At 37.0% G+C, this 24,496-nt stretch overlaps 1 protein-coding gene across 2 annotated transcripts in view; it reads right to left on the bottom strand.

Moving 5' to 3' along the window:
- Window positions 1-813: 813 nt before the first annotated feature.
- PCDH10 (protocadherin 10) overlaps window positions 814-24,496 on the bottom strand; it is a 63,683-nt gene continuing 40,000 nt past the window's right edge. The window contains exon 5 of one of the 2 annotated variants that reach the window (XM_060654180.3): window positions 814-1,297. In XM_060654180.3, the coding sequence (XP_060510163.1) occupies window positions 1,230-1,297 (68 nt within the window). In that variant the 3' untranslated portion in view covers window positions 814-1,229. Of the gene's footprint in view, window positions 1,298-21,209; window positions 23,792-24,496 lie in introns of those variants that run through there. The other variant, XM_060654183.3, reaches the window with a different exon arrangement.

Raw genomic sequence — 24,496 nt, 5'->3', positions numbered from 1 at the left:
CTCCTCGTAAATAAACATAGTATTGATTTTCAGGTTTGGAACATAGAAAATGCACTGGTTTCCTTTTATGCTTTTATCTCCCCGCTAGCTGTAAGGAAGAGTGTGGGCGCTTTAAATCCTCTTGATGTGTCTGTCACTGGCACAATAAACTCCCCTCCTGTGCGGAAGAGACCCTTGTCTGTCACTGGATCTCTACGGAGGTGAAGATTGCCAAGTGGGTTTTCTGTCGACTTCCTAAAATGTAACCTCCTCATCTAGGCTGCCATCTCTAGCGTGACAGATTGGGTGGATGATTCCATCATCGCATCACACTATGTTTTACCATGTGGGGCCAGATGTCATCTTTGGGGAAGAGAGTTAAAGCTTTTGTCAGAGAGTATTTCTCTTGTTTCGCTTAACATCTACTCACCTTTTGGTATTGAAAGAATAAAAAATACAAACTGATAACACTATCCCCAGGCAGAGTTTTCATGCTACCCAAAGCAGTCTTGGCAGTTATAAAGATCCTTCAATAATCTGTCAAAAACTGACATCACTGTGTAAAGAGCTGTTCATTTCTATATCTCATTTTGGATTGATGTACGTGCACTTTTATATCCTTCAGTTCGATATAACATTTGGCCTTTCATGTTCTCAGTTTAAGCTACAGGGAATTCAAAGCTATTTCAAAGCATAATTATATCAATCTGCATATAAAAGGCTCTATGTCCTACAGAGGGTTCGATGGAAAAGCAAACTCTTTCAAAGAAGAAAATTAGAAGTAATTCCCACAACTAAAATTCACAAAAGTTAATACATTTTTCATCTGATGAGAACAGTTTTATTTTTTTTAAGCCAATAGAAGTTTAATCAAGAAAGTGATGGGGACTTTTGTGTGAGGTAGGGAGGAGACGAGGAAGAAAGGAGAGCAGAAAATTGGAGAGGAAGGCAAAGAAACGATGCACGTACATTATACATATTGTTCGATTATATACATCACATCAGAAAACATCAAGAATTCATATTGCTGTGGCAGACAACAGGATTCTCACTTCCATATTGTATTAGTTATCTATTGCCGCATAACAATATATTCCAAATTCAGATTCGTATGATTCAAAATTCTTAGTGCACTTTAACTGGGTGTCTCTGACTAAGGTCTCTTCTGGGACTGCACTCCAGATGTTGGCAGAAGCTCTGGTCTCCTTTGAAGATGCCGCCTGGGGAAGGGAGTCTGCTTCAGGGCTCACTCATGTGTTTGTTGAGAGGCCTTGATCTCGCGCCGCATGGGTCTCACCACAGAGCTGCCTCCAGATCTCTGCAAGCAATCCAAAAGAGAATGAGAGCGTGTATAAGAAGCTTCCCAAGATGGAAAACATAACCTTTTCATAACATCAGGACCACATTCTGTTTCATAGAAGTGGGCTCCGTATCTCAACAAGCTTCAAGGGAAGGGGGGTACTCAAGCGTTCAATACCAGGATATGGAAATCACGATGGGCCATTCCAGGGGCTGCCTACCCTGTGTATATACATCCATGTGAAGTTACTTTGGGCACTTTTTTTTTATATTACCAAAGACTTTTCAAAATACAAGTCCTGTGAATATGGTTTTAACCTGAAAGTAAATGTGACTACACGAATTTATTTTTTCCAAATATTTGCTCTCCAAATATGATCTTAGTAGTTTTCAAATGTTTCATAACTTGAAAATCGCAAGTACAGTTGCTTCAATCTTTAAAGTGACCCTTTTTTATCTTTTTTTTTTTTTTTATCATAGCATAAGGAACATTTTTTAAAAAAACCTCCCAAACAAAATTCTGTAAATTCTGGAGCTAGCAAAATACTTAGCACCGAAGTTATGGAGCATATGGTTATCCTCGTCCCAAACAGTAAAATGCGTCTGTCTGTGCCAGCTCTTAATTACCGGCTCATTAACACTCAGGTGCCAATTGCTGGTGGCAAAGGCAATACCCAAATGGCCTAGTGTCTGTCATGCACAGTGTAATTACACTGACCTCAAGTTCTAAAGCTCACAAGTTGCCTGATACTATTTGGACACTAATTTCAGGCACTATTCAAAGTAGAATGATATGGTGAACAAACCAATGTAATAAGAGAAAAGCACTATGAGGTTTCAAGTTATTTTTTTCATATGAAACTGTAACCTTAAAGACAGTCGACTGTTCTGTTACATACAACGACACATAGGACATGTTTGGTTTTAACATTACTGATCTAAAATTTTGTTAGATCTCAAGATAATGATAAAGTTGTTACAAGCCAAAAGTGAAAACTAAGTTGTTGTAATAGTCACGTTTGGGAAAATAGAAATTCCATATCATAGTTTATGATCTCATTTATTGATATGTAATGGGAGCATTATTTATATCTTACATTTAAATTATGAATTCCCAGGGGGGCCTGGGGGGCCCAATCGGTTAAGCGTCTGACTTCGACTCAGATAATGTTCTCACGGTTCATGAGTTCGAACCTCACGTTGGGCTCTGTGCTGACAGCTTAGAGCTGGAGCCTGCTTCGGATTCTGCGTCTCCCTCTCTCTCTGCCCCTCCCCACTCTCACTCTGTCTCTCTCCCTCAAAAATAAATAAACATTAAAAAAAATTTAAATATTAATTTAAATGTGACCAAATGTAAAGCAAATCTATATAATCCTAGCAACCAATAAATATGTACTTCCAGCAAGAATTACACCATCTCTTAATAATCTAAGAGCAGATTTCTTCATCACTTTCTGTTTAAGACTTTGCTATTATGTGCAAAGCTTATTTTTAAGGTTCCAGTTGAAAAGAGAGAGGGGATGAATTCATGCACGAAACTTAACTTTTTATAAAACTTCACAGAAACGAAAAGAACATTTTATATGGAAAAATCTACAAGAACCGTTAAAAGACAAAAAACAAAACAAAATAAAACAAAACACCCACCACCAACAACAACAGTGAGAAAACAACCGTAACAATATTTTGGAAGTTTGGAAGTGGACCACCAAAATGTTATCGACTTACTAGTTTTGAAAATGTTTAATTTTGAGCTGAAAGTTAAGAGTTTAAAGAAAAAAAAATCTGATTTATCCCACAGAATATTCCAAAGTCTCAGGAATTAATAGAACAAATTAGTTCTGAAGTGGGAGTGAATATAAAAATAAAAAGAAGGATCAAAAATGTCATTGAGAGGCAATTAGACTCCCAGGTTTCCCTCATCCACTGTGCATAAGTAGGTGATCAATTATCCCCTCTGGTTAGAAGACAGGAGATTTATTCTCGAAGGAGGTTAAAACAGAGGTGTCTACATCAGAAGACAGCAGGTACAGTTTAATGTGAGATCATCATACCCAGAAAACTTAGGATTTTGAGTATTCCAGACATCTTTCCCCAATTAACTTTCAGAATGCATGTGCCCAGGCAGAAGACCCAAAAATACTTCCCTGAATATCTCTAACTAGCCTAAGAAGAAAAATACACTGAACATATTTACACTGGGGGTTTCCTTAACTAAAGGATCCAGCAAGATCACCCTATAGACAAACATATTCAACAAGCTTTCCACGCAAAACAGTTTTACCTTCAGCAATTTTGAATACTGTTTTTTTTAAATAATTTATTGTCAAGTTAGTTAACATATAGCATAGTCTTGGCTTCAGGAGTAGATTCCCGTGAATCATCACTTATGTACAATACCCAGTGCTCATCCCAACAAGTGTCCTCCTCAATGCCCATCAACCACTTTCCTTTCTCCCCCAACACCCATCACCCTCAGTTTGTTCTCTGTATTTAAGAGTCTCTTATGTTTTGCCTCCCTCTCTGTTTGTAACTTATCTTCCTGCTCTTTTTTTTTTATGTTTATTTATTTTTGAGAAAGAGAGTGAGCAGGGGAGGGGCAAAGAGAGAGGGAGACAAAGGATCTGAAGCGGGCTCTGTGCTGACGGCAGAAAGCCCCATGGGGGGCTCAAACCCAAGGACTGTGAAATTATCACCAGAAGCTCAACAGACTGAACCACCCAGCAGCCCCTAGAGTACTGTTCTTAATTATGGGTACACAGCTAAGTGTAAATGTCACCAGACATCTGCAAAAAATCCCTACCATAATTCCTGGAAAGACATATTATTCAGGGAAAATGAAATGCAATATAAACTATCATCACTATTTTCAGATGAATAAGAGAAAATATTGAATACATGAAAAGAGTTCAAAATACCTTAAAAAAGAATTTTGGGAAAACATGAAGAACTTTTATACTTAAAATAATAATAAAATAATGAAGTTAAAAACTCAGTAGAAGGTTGGAAGATAAACGTAAGAAAATCACTGAGAAAGTAGATTAAAAAACTGTAGAAAGTAGGGAAGAAAACATGAAGAATATTGGTAGGTCAGTAAAGGAGGTTCTATATTCAAATAATAAAGGATAAAAAAGATGAGAAAAATGGAAGAAATGATGAAAGCAATAATTCAAAAAAAAAATCCAAAACTTGAAAGGCTTGGGTTTAAAGATTGAAGAAACTTAATAAGTGTCTGCAATTCAGATGGAAACAGATCCACATCAAATTACATGATATTATGAAATTTCAGAACTTGATGACAAATAGACCCTCCCATAAGAATCCCATAGGAGGTGGGGGACCTATGTTCATAAAAAGTTTAGTTTAGTTTTACTTTGGAAAATGTTCTACTTTAAAAAACAATATAGAAAACCTTTCAAAGAATCAAAGCTTAATATCTGACAAATTTGGTTTGAATCTAGTGACCAAGACCTACATCCTTCAAGGGGTCTCAGGGATTTTGGTCCTCTGAAACAGCCTACTGTTCATTCTTGCAGTATGACCAAAATTAAGCCCAATATATGTGTTGTCTTGACATCTGGCATAACCAGGAAGACTTGAAATAACCTAACTCCAAGTTTCTCTCTCCATTCTGCTCCCAAAGATAATATTCCCTAGCAGGACAACCCTACTGGCCAAAGGGCTCAGGTGAAGGTGGGTGTCAGTTCCCTACTAACTTGCAAAACAAGCCAATTCAAAAAGCCTATCCTATCTCATCAGAATCAGGGAGCACCTCACCCTCTTGATGCTACAAAGACTTGCCTCCATGACCCCTGGTTGTTCACTCTGTTTCTGAGTGCAGCCCTGTGAGGCCTTGTGCAGGATCCTTCCTGCCACCTTCCACCCCAGGGTTGTGATTATATGAGACTAACAAATTGCTGTTGGTCTATTCTGTCCTATGTCAGGTGCTACATAGTCTCCAACTCCATTCTGGAGCAGAAATTTTCCCCTCACCAATGGAGTGATTAGGAGGCAAGTTAAACAACCCTAAACAAGATGATCCAACAATGACCCAGTCAGCTTGAATTAACTGCTCTTGGATAACTTAAATGGTTTCATGATACAGGGAAGGCTGCCTGGGACTAAACTGCTTGTTACTGGTGGACTTGCACTTCGGCCTACTGGACCCTGTGTTGTCTTTAGCAGGTATTTCCCTCCCTTTCCACCCCAAAATGCTCTTGTTCTAAAGAAGAGAATTGTGGTTAATTCCCTATACCTCAGCATGATGTTTTGTCAGTTTTAGTCTACATTTGGCAGGTGTCTCTAGGACCTCTGCCTGTAAAAGCAGTGATAACACAGCACCATACCTGGTCTTCTGGTTCTTCAGCTCTAGTTACCAAGGAATAAGCTAGAGCTCTCTGGTCATGGATCTAACTTGGGAATCATTACTAGCTGCTTGGACAGCCATCTGGACGTTACTGTGATTGCGCACCATCAGAGGGATTCCAGGGATGGCTCATTATGTGGTTCGTGGAAAAGAAGGACATCACTACCCTACAGAAGATTAATCATGGGACCTAAGTCACTTAATAAGTCACTTTAATAAGAGTTGTTCAGGCAATGGCAGCTACCTTGCCCATTTCTTTTGCTACTGTTTCCCGTGCTGCTATCCCAAGTATTTTCCTGATCTCCAAGTATAAGTATACATGTCTGGCAACCCATGGACCAGGCACTGATGAAAAAAAAAAAAAAAAAGGAAGAAGAAGAAGAAGAAGAAGAAGAAGAAGAAGAAGGAGAAGGGGAGGAGGAAGGAGAAGAAGAAGGGGAAGGGGAAAGAGCATTGGCTACCAGTTCCTCCCCAAACAATGGAGGAGGTAACACAACTGCCATCTCAATGAAAAGGCCCTACCAGGGATGCCTGGGTGGCTCAGTTAGTTAGGCATATGACTTTGGCTCAGGTCATGATCTCACAGTTTGTAGCATTGGGGTCTGTGCTGATAGCTCAGAGCCTGGAGCCTGCTTTGGATTCTGTGTCTCCCTCACTTTCTGCTCCTCCCCTGTTTGTGCTCTGTCTCTTTCAAAAATAAATAAGCATTAAAAATTAAAAAAAAAAATAAGATAAAAGTCCATAGACAATGTGCCTGGGCTTGTCTTAGTGCTGCTGGCTACTAGCATGCCAAAGGGCTAACTTTCTAATCATAGGGCTTGACTCCATGACTAGCACCATAGACAGGAGGATTTTACTAGAGGTGAACCCTGACCTTGGGAACATCGCTTAACCCTGGAAAAGGAGATAGCTGTCTACAGGAGTTGCTGGGCTGCCAGGTTTTTCTCCTCCCCTATGCAGAAGGTCTGCACGAGGTTGTAAGTTTCCTGTGGACTTCTGATAAAGGAAACTGCTCTCCTTGGCCTTGCACTATATACCATTAGAGTGGTAGTTCTTGGCCACACACTGAGCTCTTCTGAAAACAGTCTCTCACAGCCCCCTGTGCATCTATTCCTCCATACCAAGCCAACCATTATGCCTTGGGTCGTGGAGCTAACATGCTCCATGCTTTGCAAGGCTCACAAGCTTTGCACAGTTATCAAGCCTTCCGTTCTACAAGATGGAGTCAAATCTGACCCTCTGACATATCCCATCTGCAGGGTGGTGTAGCCCCACCTCTCCTCAGTTGCTTGACACATGACATGGTGGTAGAGGAGATCAACCCTCTCCTAGACCCCTTAGCCACATGGAGAGCCCCTTCAGAGCAATTGAGTGAAAAATTAAAGGGAGTTTATAAACTTTATGGGCCATATTGCCACTCTTCTCATATATGATGGAACTTGGTGGAATGTTGCTGGGTTTCATTCTTTATTCAGGATGTCCTTGTAAAACAACAGGACCTAAGGGTCAGCCATACATCAGGTAGTCATCTTAGCACCACATACCCTGGCCAGCAAATGGCTCCATATGTACATATTCATAAACTCTTGGTGTATTACATAAGAATTGCTTCCTTTGAGGTAAAGCACTCTGGGAACCGCTTGTCTAACAGAGACCCAGAATATAAATCAAGGTAGCAGATGTCACTACCTGTACTAAAGCCACGATTCAAGGCTTTGCCGGTATACTCTTCATCCTCTTTGGAACTTCAGAGATTATTGATAGTGGCCAAGGCATCCATTTCACTTCTTAAAACAGACAATGTTGGACTCTTGAAGAAGACATTCAATACAACTTCCATGCCCTCTATAGACCTAATGGCCCCTTCAAAGAATTCCAAATAGAGCAAATAACCCCCCGTGATTGCCACAGATATGGTTTAGTCTCAATCCACGTGCCTTGGGGACATGCAGTCCCTGTACTAATGCCACCAGCTTCCTTAATTTCTTTTATTGGTCATAAAGGGAAGACCTCTAAAGTTCCTGTTTTTGAAGGTCACCTCACTATGTGGCCCTCTGTGTTGGGGGGCCCGTAGCTGATGTATTAAATTAAAAATATGCAGTTTATGATCTGCTGAATGAGGAGGCATAAGTCATCCATACACATTTGGCAGATAGCTCCCTCAGCATCTGAGCTCCCACTTTGGGGAAGTAAAACCCAGGATTATTTTTTATCAATAACACAGTGTCAATATACTCACACAAAGGAAATAAAATCACAAGGTTTAGTAGTTACAAATCTCAGGGTGGGGGGCAAAGAGCCAGGGAAAGGGCAGTCCCCTGTCCCAGGCCATGAGTAAGGAGACAGAGAGCAGGGTAGTAAGCACCTGTAAGGTGGTTGGGGTGGAGATCACTAACTTTTCACTGGCTTGATTCTAAGTGGTTGTTCTAAAAGGTGCCCTGGGAAAAGCAAAGCAGGAACTTTTGACGGGAATCCTAAGCTCAGGTCCTTATCTAAATGTCCAGACTCTGGGTCTATGCAGGGTTATCATACTGTGGAATGCTTAGGCAGCAACTCAAAATAGTTCTTTTTCTCATCACACTGCCTCTTCCTCCAGGTCAAGTGCCTACTTCATGTGTTGGAGAGGTACTTCTCTTACCCAGAAATCTCAGTTCATCACCAAGATAAAAATTGATGTCAAGACATCGGGGAGTCAATTTGATATGAGGACTAAAATTAAAGCTCAATATTATGTGGTGCCTTGACATCTGGCCTATCTTAGAGTGCCTTGAATGGTCTGATCTTACCTCCCTCATTCCCCTCTGGAAAAGGAGATCCAAAGAGCCGAACAGCTCTGCTGGACAGAGGAACCAGGCCCAGTTCATTCTTAAGTAGTGAGGTTTCATTTCCCTGCTAGCTCCACTGAATTCTCCCTGGTCACATCCTCCAGCAGGAACCAGAGAGAATCCCTCCCTCTTGATACCAAAAGAAAGCCTGCCTCTCACGGCCCCTGGTAGTGTCGCCCTGTGTTTCGTGTGATATCCTTCTTCCCCAGCCTGTGAAAATACATGACTCATAAATTGTTGTCAGTTTCATCTGTCTGTCCAGTGTCAGATGTTGTATGTTCTCCGTCCCCATAACTCTAGGATGGAAATCTCTCCCTCTCCAACAGGGTGAATAGTGGATGACTAAAACCACCCTTTACCTAATTTCTTCTTTCTCTTTCAGTATTTCACTAAATTAGTTGAAGTTAGTTGACGATGATTTTATAAAGTCCAGTTATTCAGACCTATTCTTGGTGAAGCAGCAGTTGCTTTATGGGATTTCTCTGGGAGATGTACTCATATTTGTTTGACTTTAGTTTTGCTTATTCACTGCCAACATAGCATGTTGTTAAGAGGAATAAAAATGCATATGTTAAGACAACATTTTATTCTAAATATAAACCATAAAAGGACAGTCAAAACTGTCTAGTTTCTTAGGCCACATTTCATGGTGCCTTATACATGAGAACCATCCTTAGAAATGAGCATGTGGCATAGGGGGAGCATTGAAATTTAAAAATATGAAGTGGAGTTCTAGATGCTATAACTTATTTTTGTATTTTTTAAATATAGTTACTTCTAGGATTTCAAGTTAAAATAAGACACAGGGACTAGAAATGCAGCCTGGAACAGGTGAAGAATTCAGTCAAGAGCTAGGGTTCAGGCGTTAAGTTCATGGTTATGCTCTGCCATCATCTGGTCTATATTGGTCTCATTTTCTTCATAAGTAGGTTAAGGACCAGAATATTTTCAAAGACTTGCTCTGCACTAAAAACCTATTATTCTGTGGGGCCCACTTAAAAAGAAATAAAACATAGAAAATAACATTCATTGCTGATAGTAGTTGATGAATAAAGGTCAAACACCGTGAAGGTGTTTTGATTTAAAAAAAAAAAAATCTGGGGCGCCTGGGTGGCTCAGTCGGTTGGGCGTCCGACTTCAGCTCAGGTCACGATCGTGCGGTCTGTGAGTTCGATCCCCACGTCGGGCTCTGGGCTGATGGCTCAGAGCCTGGAGCCTGCTTCCGATTCTATGTCTCCCTCTCTCTCTGCCCCTCTCCCGTTCATGCTCTGTCTCTCTCTGTCTCAAAAATAAATAAACGTTAAAAAAACAAAATTAAAAAAAAATCTGCTGAAAATGTTAGTTGAACTTAGATGGAAAGGAAATATAAATAAATAGATTTTATGATTCTTATAACTTTATTTTTATTTATGTATCTTCCTCTTCATTATGTAGTATCATGCATGTGTCGCAAAAAGAGTGAGAGGGTTTTTGACTTAATCTGCATCCTTTTTAAATTAGTCAAGACCCCTTTTGGCATATACACTAGCCAAAGTTGCACAGGGAAAAAGAAGAAAACCTTTAAAAATATTTCTAATTTACATATTACATATGTATTACATATTACATATGTAATTATTTCTACATAAACATAATGAAAAAATTCAGGTTAAGAGACATAATTTAAATGATTCTAGTTATATTACTACATGGAGAATAAACTAGAATACAGTAGAGAGACTACTTTTGATATAAGGATAAAAATCTAAAATTTTATGGTATGTTTAAATATAACTCAGTTCAATTTCCACTTGGATAGCAAGCATAGCAAAAAATTGAATGATAAAAGGAAATTAGCAAACCCTGCTACAAATAAGATTACCTTTCTCACAAAGATTTTACTTTCTTTTATGTTGCCTTATTTAAGTACAGCGTGATCCACTCAGGTGCACACAAAACCCCCGTCATAGTTACTTCTCCCTCTCCTTCATCAGTCAGGAAGCAAGTATAATGTTTTCTGAAATGTCTCCCAGTTGTGTCCTTCTTCTTCCATTTTTACTAGTCCAGACTGAAAGTTAATTGTGCTCAATTGCTTCTTAGCTAAATATTTACAATAGATCTCTGTTATCCCAAATTCTTTTTTTTTCTGTTTTTTTTTTTTTTTTTTTTAATTTATTTTGAGAGAGAGAGAGAGAGAGCTGCATGAACAAGGAAGGGGCACAGGGAGAGAGAATCTAAGGCAGGGTCCATGCTCAGCACAGAGCCGGAGGTGGAGCTTAACCTTATGACGCTGGGATCGTGACCTGAAACAAAATCAGGAGTCAGTCGCTTAACCCACTGGCCCCCCTTGCCGCCCCATTTTTCTTGTTTTTAATGTTATGAATTATCTCATAACATTATCTAAATTAGTAATGCTTTTACATTATGTGCATTTATTTTCATCTTTTCATTATTATTATATCTAATACTGGAATAGACTCTTCTAGAGTGCCAAAGGAAGTATTACATTTAAACTAAAACTGTGCTTCATATGTAAACTTTAAAAATACTAATAGGGGCGCCTGGGTGGCTCAGTTGGTTAAGCGTCCGACTTCGACTCAGGTCACGATCTCGCGGTCCCTGAGTTCGAGCCCCGCATCGGGCTCTGGGCTTATGGCTCGGAGCCTGGAGCCTGCTTCCGATTCTGTGTCTCCCTCTCTCTCTCTGCCCCTCCCCTGTTCATGCTCTGTCTCTCTCTGTCTCAAAAATAAATAAACGTTAAATTTTTTTTAAATAAAAATACTAATATACTTTGTTCACTTCACCCAACTGATGGGCGATTGAAAACACTCTTCCCACCTCAGCAGCAATACTCTTGACTAATAATCAGTGTTGTAAACTTGCCATGTAGCTTTATGAAATGTTATGCCAGTGTCACCTGATTCTGCATGATCTGTTCACAGTATTCCCAGTTTCTCCCCTGTACTGGTCCGTATAATTGCAAATGCATTTTCTTAAGATGATTGAGACACCTTTGAACCCAGTAATATTTGCACACATTGTCATGTAAATCCATATATCCTTGTCAGAGAAGCAAGGCACACAAAGCAAGCATCTACAGAGGCATCCCAATGAGATAGCTTGGTATTCTTAGATTTTAAAATAAAATTTATATATCCTTTCTGTGTTTTACTCCCTTCTAGGGTATACCAGGTCACTTCACCTCATTCTTTATTGTATTTTAACTAGAAATACTCAACCATCTTTTTTTTTTTTTTAATTTTTTTTTTCTAACGTTTTTATTTATTTTTGAGACAGAGAGAGACAGAGCAGGAACGGGGGAGGGTCAGAGAGAGGGAGACACAGAATCCGAAACAGGCTCCAGGCTCTGAGCTGTCAGCACAGAGCCCGACGCGGGGCTTGAACCCATGGACCACGAGATCATGACCTGAGCCGAAGTCGGCCGCTTAACCGACTGAGCCACCCAGGCGCCCCTCAACCATCTTTTATTTTCATTACTTTTCTCCTTGTTTTAACTTATATATGTATACGACCACATGAACTTTGAAAATCATAACTGCTTCTCAGTCTTTTAAAACTTACTGGAGAATGAAGGAAGACAATGGTTATATTCTCTTTCCTTCTTTTTGGCCTCACATTTCTTACTTTCTCTCTCTAATTCAACTTTACTTGGTACATTTTATCATAAACATTGTGTTGTCTCTTTGTGGTCTTTGTCACCCGGTATAAAATAAGGGTTCTTATCAGAGAGTGTCAAAAGAAATTGACTATTGATTTCCCACCAGTGGAAAAGTCCATGGTAGGAGCGCCTGGGTGGCTCAGACGGTTGAGTGTCCGACTTTGGCTCAAGTTGTGATCTCGAGGTTCGTGAGTTCGAGCCCCGCATTGGTCTCTGTGCTGACAGTTCAGAGCCTGGAGTCTGCTTTGGATTCTGTGTCTCCCTCTCTCTTGCCCCATCCCTGCTCATAGTCTCTCTCTCTCCCTCTCTCTCTCTCTGTCTCTTGAAAAACAAATAAACATTAGAAAAAAATTAAAACAAACAAAAATAAAACCAGAAAAGTCCATGGTAGCTTGTTGAAGATCAACCAGGTTTTCTGATAGTCTAAATATTAATTAATAAAGGGGCACAGAATGTGTGTGTTTGCATATAGGATGATTCCCTTCATGTATTCCTCCATGAGTCTCCTTTGTGTTGCTTAATACCTCTCTCCATCACACACACACACACACACACACACACACGCACACATCAATTTTGAGAAAAATGTATTGCCAGAAAATCCTGAAGTTGGCCATTCTCTCCATTGTTAATTAGGAAACACAACTAAGAATATAAACACTATCACACTATGAGGATACAATTCAGTTTCAGGCTTATGCAATTCACCACACCAACGCTTGTTTTCTTCGCTTTTTTCATGATTAAAAGAAGAGTCACTCACAATGATAAAGGGAAAAAGAGGATGGTGACTGTGTTCCAAATTAGATAATTGCAACATTCATTAAATGTTTCTTACGCCCAGGCAGACTGGTTGAGCAATGACCCAATGATTAGCAACTGCTCTCAAAGAAAAGTAAATATGTAAGATGAAACAAAACAAAAACTGTCTTCAATTACACAATATTCTCAATAGAAGTTTTTACATGGATTGATACATTTCTTTTAAAATAGAAATGCTCCCTCTGAGACATTTAGTCACAGATTAATATGAACTGGTTTATTTGATAAATTTAAAACCCTAGCTTTCAAAATAAGGAAATAAAAATTGCGATTGATTAACAGAGAAAAGCGGAAAATAAAATAATTTTGAACAACCCGAGGACAGCTCTAGAGAACCGGGTCTGCCGAGCTAAGAAATTACAAGTTCAACAAGTCTACGGTTAGAACCACCAGTGAAAAAATCCATTTGATAGAGCAGATACTAAATACTGCAGATTTACAGGGCACCCCTTTAACTAATCCTGATGTAATCTTGATGTTTACAGGTCATGTTGTAGAAATGAAGAAAGACATTTCCAAGCTCGCCAGGTGCTTGCTTTCCAATAAGGCCTATTTGAAAGGGGGAATTTCCCAACAAGTGAAGTTAGACCAACAAGCAGATCCCAGGCCCTCACCAGACCATGTCAGTTATCAGAAGGACAAACTGTTAATATTTATACTAACAGCCAGTATGTTTTGAGGGATGTTATGGAAACAAAGGGGTTTTCTTATGCTCTCTGAGACCCCAGTCAAAAACAGAGAAGTAAATGAACTATTATTTTACTTTCTGAAATTGCTCTCATCAATATTGGGGCCCACACTGAAAGGACTGAACCTGAATCTCAAGGAAATGCCCTAGCTGACTTTCCTGCACAGACAACAGCAACAGAATCTTAAAAGTTGTGGCTCAGGTGGTGGACTTTATTCTGCTTCGGCAAAAAATTAATCCTCATTGTCAGACTTTTTTGTCATCCTGATGTTCTTGGCACATAGTAATTGTCTGTTCCTGATTCAGAGAAAAAAAATAATAATAATAATAAGATAAGCAAGCAGTGGTTTAAATCAAACAGTTTGGGGCTATGGGAGACCCAAGATGATAGTTTACCCTGGATCCCTAGTAAATCCCAACTTTGGGTTTTTGCACTCCTTTATCTGCCATGGTGCATTTAAGAGGACTCAAATTATGAATAGACATTGGTATAGCAACTTCTATACAATTGAGAAACAGTTTACTACCATCTAACCTGTCAAATCCATAACACTGGAAAACTATTTTTGTCCCAAGAGGCCTCAGACTTAATCCTTCTGGTCCTTTTCAGCACTGGAAGCTGGACTTTATTCAACTGCTACTTATTATGGGTTATTGATATGTATTTCTTATTTTATTTATGTTTCCACATGGTTTGGAGCTTCCCCCTGCCACAATGCTGATGCTCTCGCCATGGCAAAGAGATTATTAGAGACTGTGTTTCCCACTTGGGGCATACCTTCCACAATCTCCAGTGATCGAGGCACCAACCTCACTGGATAAATCATATGAGCCTTAATGAAAATCTTGCAGACTTCTTGGAATGATTGCTGTCCCTATTATCCTCAGTCATCAGGCAAGGTCGAGAAAACTAATGGGATCCTCAAACTCAAAATCTCTAAACTTTTTGGAACTACTGGACTCCCTTGACCTAAGGTATTGCCTCTGGCCTTGCTGACTGCTCGCAGATCCCTTTCGGGAAACAAACGAACTCTACATGAGATAGTCACCAGTAGACCAATGTCTATTGGTATACAACTTTCTGCTGATCCCTTGTTGTCATGATAGTATGACTCCTTACCAAAAGTATTTAATGCCTTATATTAATATATATTAATAAATATGTAAATGTCTTATTTAGTGTCTTATATACGATCATTATTTAACGTTTCTAAGTATCAACAGATTAAAGAAGACTTCCAAGTCTTGGGATCCAAGATCCCAATTCAAAAGATTCTGTTTGTTGGTCATTGTCTGAAGCCTAGTGACTGGGTATTCTGGAAACATCAACCTGAGCCCCACTGGAAAGAACATTACTGAGTCTTCTTGACCACTGACACTGCTGCAAATCTAGAAGACACTGAGTCTAAGGTACACATCTCACAGCTAAAGAAGGCTTTACCTGACATCTTGGCCTGTACAGACGCTGAAGACCCCCAGATCAAACTGACAAGGAATAGAAGCAGCTGACATGAATGTAGGCTCCTTCCACCCAGGACACCAGATCCACATTTCATACTTTAACTGAACATGAAAGCTTTTTTTTTTTTTCCTTCTCTTTCTTTCCTTTACTCTGACATTGGTCTGGAAAGATACACAACACCCCCATCCATATTTCCTACACCAATGCTAATGGGGGTGAACTCATCAATCTTGGAAGTCTCTTACCAAGTTCCACTTTTATGATCAGAATATCCAGTGCCTTGTTTTTTTCCCTTTCTCCAATTATAGCTGTATTTAGGCAGTTAGACCCATATACCTATGTAAATATTTGTACAACCCCACTCCCACATTGCCATGAGCATCTGGATCAGATCTGCCCACTAAGAGATCTCTTCAGCAGCACCCATCTTTGCAAGGCCTTTTTATTTCAGACAATGAGATTTACTTTCTGAATGTGCTGAGAACCTAGTTGAGCCCTGGGTTGAATGGGGCAAATGCATTAATCTCTGTAAACGAATCCATTAACAGAACCTCCTTAATGGGAATGGTTTGTGCCCTAATTGGCTTTGTCTTTGTCTATGATACTTATCATTCTTCTTGGACCTGAATACCTAGTTATGGCTGGTACATAACTGGGCCATGCCTCTTGGGTTATCCAACTGTGCCTCTAATTTTCCACAAACTAAGATACTTCGTGAATTGACTCCCCTGAATTCACACCATCCAATTAGAAAGAACCTCTCAGGAGGCACTAGCGACTCAGGATTTGCTTCCTTTGACAGGGCCATACTTCCTTGGCCAGGAGTAAATGTAAATGAGAATATGATGGGAAACCTCTCTCTAATTCTTGAAGATATTGTAGAATCTGATTCTAAAACAATAGCTACCCAAGAAAAATTTTTAGACGTTGCTGACCAAGGTAGTTCTTAAGGACAAGATAGCTCTTGATTATCTTTTTTTTTTAATTAAAAATTTTTTTAAATTTATTTTTGAGAAAGAGAGAGACAGAGCATGAGCAGGGGAGAGGCAGAGAGAGAGGGAGGGAGACAGACAGAATCTGAAGCAGGTTCCAGGTTCTGAGCTATCAGCACAGAGCCCGACACGGGGCTTGAACTCACAGACTGTGAGATCATGACCTGAACCGAAGTCAGACACCCAACCGACTGAGCCACCCAGGCGCCCCAGCCCTTGATTATCTTTAAGCTCAGCAAGAAGGTATCAGTGCTATGGCCAACACCAATGTGCTGTACCTGGATTAATACTTCTGTGGAAGTTGAAACCCAGTTATATAAGATCATTGAGCAAGCCACTTGGCTGAAAAAGGTGACTCTTTTAGGGGGGTCTTTCTTTGACTTTTTTGATTTTGATGGGTTTGGGTGTGGGGGACCATGGCTCCAAAGTGCACGCCACACATTAAAAACTATCCTGCCTATTATAATTATAATAATCTCCCTAGTGCATTGTATTCTCTCAAAAGCTTTAAATGTATGTTCACAGCTGCTAACCACCAAGAAAATGATCTCCCCAAGACTGGGATTTCAAAAAAAGAAGCAAAGAGAATGATGAATCTAAGGACTATGAACCTGGAACAGTGACCTATGGAAACCACACAAAGAAACAACAAAAGCTGCGAGTGGTAGCCGAGAGGGGTGCTAATGCCTTCAATTTTGATGACATATCTCAGTCAAGCTGACAGTCTGATCTAAAGGAAGGAATTGTTAAAAAGGAAACCACACATCCAAAATGGAGTTGCTTCTGCTAGGCCCGCATTGCCAAACAGGGGCTTTATTCCTAACCTAATTGTAGTTTCAACCTTCCCCAGAAACGCAATCTTAGTCAGTCTGGAATTCTCTGCTCAGCACCAGTGAAGTAATCCACATAATAAGTCCCTGTTAGCCCCCCAAAGGGAGACGATCTTGCCTATCTTGCCTGAAATAGCCCTTTGTTTGGTTTATGATTCCCTTGTTCTGGATTTATGAAACCTTTCCCTTTCTGTAGCCCTTTGGAGCTCTTTTCTACTTGCTAGATGAGATGTCAGATTTCTGAATTGTTCAATAAAGCCAGTTAGAACTTTAAAATTTACTCAATTGAATTTTTGTTATTTAACACTGTCCAGACTCATTTTATGCTATATCATATGCAAAAAAATATGATTCTGTCAATTATTCAGTAACTCCAACAAACATTTATTTGCATGGAAATAGAAAGTTATTCAAAAAGCACACTGGGGGTCAAGGGGAAATATCAGGTAAATATATCCTAGTGCAATCATACATATATATATTTTTCAATAGTAGGGATGGAGGGCTATTTGAGAGTTGCAAAGGGGGTGAGGGAAATGACTGGAGCTCAGCAGCTGTGAGTTTTACTTCCTGGACTCCATACCACCAATAAATAGAGAGGCAAAGGTGAACTGAGCTGATGAGTAGATACCAAAGGCAAGTTAACTTTCATCTTGCAATTTTGCAATCAGCGCTGCTTAAATACAACTCAGAAGCAGACTAGAGTTTTGAGAAAGGAATGATTTCCATTTGTTGCCTGTATTCCATACTTTTGAGCATCAAGAATAGCGACAAAGTGATGAAAAGCAATATTAATAATTAAATACACCACTTAATGTGCGTTAGCATTGTGCTATGCATTTCACACATGTCAGTTCACCTAATTCTCATAAGAATTTCACAGCTAAGTGTACTTCATATTTTACAAAAGTAAAGATCAAAATTCAGATGTGAGATAACTTTTTGAAAAGATCTCCCCTGACTTTCTATAGCATTAAAGAAATTTAAATTTGAAATAGTGATCATACGATGCGGTGCTTTTCAAACATTTGGGTAATGATTCACAGTGAGAAATATATTTCACATTGTGACCTATTTTACACATGTATCGGAAAAAAAAATGTTTCACAAAGAACTATTTGTTTTTACCATGAGTGACGTGTTTTCATACTCTTCTACTCTACTTTTTTTCCTATTCTATTTACTTCTAGTTTTATTTTTATGTTATCGTCTTAATACACTGAATTACTCTTGTGACCCACTATTGGGTTTTGACCACAAATTTGATTACTTAATTATTTGACTGTTGAATTATTTAACATTTTCCTATAGTTTCTTTGGTTCTCAAAGCAAACTAGAATTTTCATGAAGGCAGATATTACTATGCATTCCTACCTCTCCTCATTGTTGGACCTTAATAGAAGTGTGTAATTTAACAAAATTTAATTTTTACATCTGAAAATTCATAATCTTGGTTACATAGAAGAGTCCATGATATGATTCCCAGAAAGGGTAAAAGTAAGGGACAGGAGGGACAGGTCTAGGGGAACAAAGCAACTTGTAACTATCACTGTTAACATTCTCTTGAGAATCATTCCTGTATATTTTTATTAGTTTTTTTTCCACCATAAGGCTAGCTTTATTAGACATAAAGAGCAAGAGAAATACCTAGTCCTATCCTTATCCCTTGTTGCTTCATAAAATGAGTTTCTGTCCAGGTATGTGTAGTTTGAACTCAAGAAAATTGGTTACGTAAACCACACATTAGGTTACAAAGCACACTTTTCTTTTACCTTTTAGTTATTTCGGAATATAAATTTCTGTAAGATTTGTCCAGATTATTGTTATCATTATTAAAAAACACTATACCTTAATTTACGTTTTCTTCTTGGAATATGATACCCATATGAATTTTATTTTTTTCTTATGTGTCCATTGATTTTAAATATGAAATAATTTGTGTCTAAAATTTTAGATAAAATATTTTCCTTTTATTGCTCGAAGGCACTCATAATATCCTGTGTCAAACATCTACATTATTCCTTGTGGGCCCTTGGTATTACTACAAATCAAAAAACTTAAGAAGAAAATATAACAATAGGTGGAAAAATATATACATTTAAAATATTCATTGTGGGTCTCATGAGAATCATATAGAATTAAATGCCTACTTTCAAAAGTGTAAATATCGCAAAATCCTTTAAACCTAGCATATGTTTCTTCGAATGAGACTCAGTTTTGAACAGATGTCCCCTTAGACCTGTTATATTAAGACTGAATTTACTAAATCAGCATTAGTTGTTTTTAAACTTAGGGGCATATTTTGCCACTGATTTTTATTCAAAGCTCCCACGGGCGTCAGTGGAAGATCCATGCATGGAAAAATGGCATAATATGTATCCTAGTTTTATTTATTTCATGTGTATACAGCAGTATAAAATAATATATTACATTTACACTCATTTTACTTATGTATTATTATAGCATTCACAGTAACAAACACTATAGTTAAGATTTAAACTCATCTTTTGTTATAATACCCTGTTTTCACTCACAGATAACTGTCTTGAAAATGTGTTTAGAGCTGAAATTCCCTGCTTACTTTCAGCTCTATGATGTACGGATGTATTGGAAGTCTGAGTTCTATCGTTCAGAAGTTTTTGAGTCTCATGCGAGATTTTAATATTTGCATCATTAATGCAAAAATTGCACGCAACTCAAAAACGTCTGAAGTGTAAAACTTCAAACTAAGCATGTGACAAGTTTTCAAGAAATAAAAGTCATTTTTCTAATTTTACAAATACTTAAAAAATAACAGTGGTTAGAAATACATGCATGCACACTAAAGGTATTAGAATTTTAGTCATATTATTGCCTTCAATACTCTGGCGGCACCCATCTCCCAGCATTCTCATAGAATGCTATAATCTAAAACCTATGCCAAGTTTTAGAAGAAACAAAAATATTCTATTGAACAGTAGCTTCACAAATTACTGTATAAGGATTTTGTTCGACCTAGCAGAGGGATATTCCTTGAAGTGCTAACAATATATATAAAATAATTTTACTACTCCATGGCATAAAAAATATGGAATTTTGTCATTTTCTGTTTTTCCTTGTTAAAAAGGAACATAAAAAGGATGTTAAGTGCAAAGCCTTTACCACTACAAAATTAGAGTTTTGAAAAAGATAAAGAACCCAAGAAATTGCAATATGAAAAATATAAGATTTTCAGAAAAATTATCAAGTATACCAAGATTTTAAATGTTTTTGAGTTCCTCGGGTATTAAAAGCACACATAGAAATATGAGGGGGAGAAAGAAAACCACATGTAATGACAAATAACAGTGCTATGATCAGTCAGCACCGTAAGTAATTTTCTTTATGCTGCCTAACATTTGCAACATTCTGAGTCAGTAGTTGTATTAAATATTAATTTTACTCCAGTAAACTATTTTTGTAAAGTTAAAACGGCATAATTAATAGACAGTTATTAAAGTTTATGTTGAGAATTGTGAGGATGTTTTTTCTTCCTCTTATTGAAGAAATAAGAAGGTTTCTACAGTACAGGAGATCCGGCGGCAAATTATAACACTATTAAGAAATGAAACAGGAGGAAATTAAAAGGAAACGGGAGTAATTAAAATATTTAAATCCTCTACTATAGTACTTAATTTGCAATGTTTGATAAAGGCATTGCATTTAATATCTTCAAAAAACAAAATATACATATTTCTCAATAGTTCCCAAGAAAGATGATACACTTAGAGTGATACCATTATATCTGTAAAGTAATTATGATGTGATACTTAAATATTGATTTAAAATGATTTCACAAAATTATGTTTACAAGATAAGAATTAGAATTTTACACGTGGAGAAAATACTTCTAAAAATTGTCGTTTGACATACCTTTGAAACATTAAGACACTGTTTCCACAGGAAAATATTTTGACATTTTTACTACTTTAGAACGAACCGTGTTTATCAAGAAGTAAATGTCATGATCATTCGTTTCTGAAGTAATTTATTGATGAAATGTCATCTGATAATTTAGATAGTATTTTTTGATATGTATGGAATTATGTAAGACTGGATATTAAGATGACTAGATTAAACAGAAAAACTATTCTAAAATTCCTTTTCATGGTAATCTAATACATGTTTTTTTGTAAACCTTTATTATTGATTGGTTGCATTTTTCTATTTTATAGTCCCCCTGTCATTGGTAGAAAACATCCTAGCCAAATACCTAAAATTATATCATTATACTCTCTGGTAACTTCTGATTTATTCTGGATACAATACATGATTAATAACTGTTTAGCATTTTAGCAAATTCTATCTTTCCCACAAATTGGGTAAAATTTTCTTGTTTTTGTTGTTTGCTTTTGTTGATTAATGATATAATTTAATAATTAGAATGTAAATTAGAATAACTGTTACTATGATATATAAAAAACGAATGCGTAAATATATGGCATAAGAAGTTTGTTCAAGGGAGATGATATACGATGACATAAAAGTCTAAATAATTAAAGAAACCTTCTTAACATTGAATGAATGAATATAAACATAATACATGAAATGAATATAACCTTATTTTTAATGCATGTGATAAGGCAGATGGATGTGTGTTTTCCGCCATAATTGGAAAATGATGAATGAAAGGTTTTAATTAAAGCAGTGATTCAACAAGAAAATCATTTTCTTGTTTAAAAAGCAATTACAACAAACAGACATTTTTCCAGCTAAATTATATAGAAACATATCCTTATTAAAATAGTCTATCATTCAAAATCTTAATGAAGTAGCGCCAAAAGTTTGAGAAAATGTTACTGCTGCACTTTTGTGAACGTATGTGCTTTTGTGTCATAGGCGATGGATTGGTTTTACGTATTTTTAAAGGGTCCCCAAAAGACTGGAATATTACACATACTTCAGTAGATAAAATGATTGGGATTACGACGTATTAATCTCTGTCATTTGATAAGTCAAATGAGTGATGCCAAGATATCACTCAAATCTACATATCAAGGTCCTCTGAAAATATGTATGCATTTTATTGTTAAATCGAAGGAAAATATTCCCATTTACATGACCATAAAACTAGGTGGGAAACATTTGTTATGTGTTAAGCTTTAGTCTGCTCTTTAATAACATAGCACAGCTCAAACTTTCACTGAATCCAGAAGATCAGTTAGCAGTTAAGGTAAATGTGTCAAAATTGATCTGTAATTTGGATTGGGCAAACATTTAGAAACGTTGAAGGCTTTCTTAGGAGGGAGCTTTGAGAATTCTGTTTTTTGCTAAGATTATCTCACATCCTCTGATTTTTCTCTCTTAATTTCTCTCTTAGTTAAGCAATAAACAACAGCTGGTAAAAAGAAAACTATGTAAAAGAAAGGAAAATACATCTAAATGAATTTAATAATTAACTTCGTGGACATGAAAATAAAAGGCAAGCTTAACTTTTCAAGGCTGACTGAAAGAATTTTCTCATTAATAAAACACTGACTATATTTAAGCTATAAAATCTTCACATGTAAGATAATACTGAAACAATAATGTACCATATTTCTATCTCCAAATTTATTTAACTTATTTTAAATTTAGAGATCACTTATATCTTATAGTTACTCTTTACCAGTTCAGATACTTATATATCTCTATATGTTCATATAGAGTTATAAATAGATTTTATATTCATGTGTTAGTAAGAGTCACAAAACTATGTAAAACTATGTAAAATAAAATTCTGTGTGAGTTATATGGTTGAGGACTTCTTAAAATAGTAATCTCAATTACGTATTTTACACCACAAAATGTACAGACACCCAGTGTTTGTTTTTGTTTTTTTTTCTAACAACAAATACAGGTGGATTTATAGATTCTTTATAAAAGCTTTAAATGATTCTAAATTCAAAGCCATAGAAATAGAATCGAAAGAACGTAGATTGTTAGATATTCTGATATTACATATTCAGTGCTCTTCTGATAACATCGACAGCTATATCTTTGGCATTGAAAATTCAGTACAAGTTCTTGACAAAATTGTGTAGCTTAGAGCTTCATTTTCTTTTAAACAAGGAAAAACAGGGTTGTATAAGATGAAAATTGGGAGGAAACTATTAATGATTATTCTTTTCTTAGTAAGTTTATCTTTGGGACCCTGAATTACCTTCACTTTACTATATGATGTGGACTGTATGAATCCATTTAAAAACCAACTGAGTTGTACCACATTTTAGGAAAATTATATAATATAATATATATATTTTATATTTATTTAGAAGCTTTGAAATAGTACAGTAAACACTTTGCAACATGGTGTATAAACTACAGAATGTCTTTGATATTTTGTGGGTCTTCAGAATACAACATTTTTTATAACCCACAGGTGAAAAGAACATAATCACAATCTGTCTTGTAAAGTTGGAATAGTTTGGGGAACACTCGATCACACAAAAAGAATATAAAACAGTCAAGTTTAAAACAGTGATATTGCATTTATAATGCACAAATTTCCTTTATCTTTATGACTGGCTTCTCGTGGTGAATATAAACATGTAAAGGGCTCAGTGACATTTGGAGAGAGAAAGATATATAGTGCTGTAAACAGGCACACACTGATCGGAGAGGCAAAAGCAGTTGCCTCTAAAGTTTCTACAGTTCTGCACATTTCAACTCATTTCTCAGGCCTGCTGAGAGCAATTAGGTCCTATAATTGGCCACGATGACTCCGCCGGCAATCTAGTACTCGGTTACACACAACTAACTGATGGCCAAGATAATGAAGTTGAAAAGTTGATGCTTTTGTTGGTCGACTTTGTGCAAATCATGCTGCTTCAGGTAAATCCTGTAGAATTGACTAGCATATCCTTTTCCGTGCTGTGAAAAAGAAAGAAAAATACTCTAAGAAAAGGAGCCTGCGTTTGGGAGTTTAGAATTGCATGTTACTGGAAAAGAAACAAATACAACTGGAAATAAGTCGTCTCCCTATACCAGACCCACGTCGTGTCAACGTCTTTCAGTGTTAGCCTTGGTTTCTAATTGTCAAGTCAATCCGTTGCGTGGGTTTCTAAAAATGTCAATTTTGGTATTTTAGAAAATGAGTTTTGTGTGGGAAAGGTATGTTTTATATATCAAGCACCAATTATGTGGAGATTAAACTTTTGAAGTTACATACAGAACAATCCCCACTTCATTACTTATGCACGATCAGAGTATAGAAAAAAAAAAAGTGTGGCCTGTAAGCATTCTAGAATGAGTCATTAGAATATCTACAAATAACTGGTTATATGTTTAATTGAAAAAATTCCAAATTATATATATTAAATCAACATATCATACAGAAACCTGTACTAGAAAATGTTGATGTAATTAAAAAGTTAAAAAATGCTTCACATTTTCTGGTTTTACTTTACTTCATCATTTATATTATGTAAAAACCAAACCTTTTAATGTGTACAAAAATAATAATAATAAATTTATTCCCTAAAAGGAATCCGTTTTCTTATAAAAGGGTGACAGGAAAAAAGATATTGAATTTGGTCCAGTCTTATAAAATGTACTGAATTATGAGGTAGAATTTCC

The sequence above is a fragment of the Panthera onca genome, chromosome B1, assembly GCF_046562875.1.
Source record: "Panthera onca isolate mPanOnc1 chromosome B1, mPanOnc1 haplotype 2, whole genome shotgun sequence".
Lineage (NCBI taxonomy): Eukaryota > Metazoa > Chordata > Mammalia > Carnivora > Felidae > Panthera > Panthera onca.
Note: the sequence above shows the minus strand (reverse complement) of the source record. Positions and strands in the feature narration are given on the sequence as shown.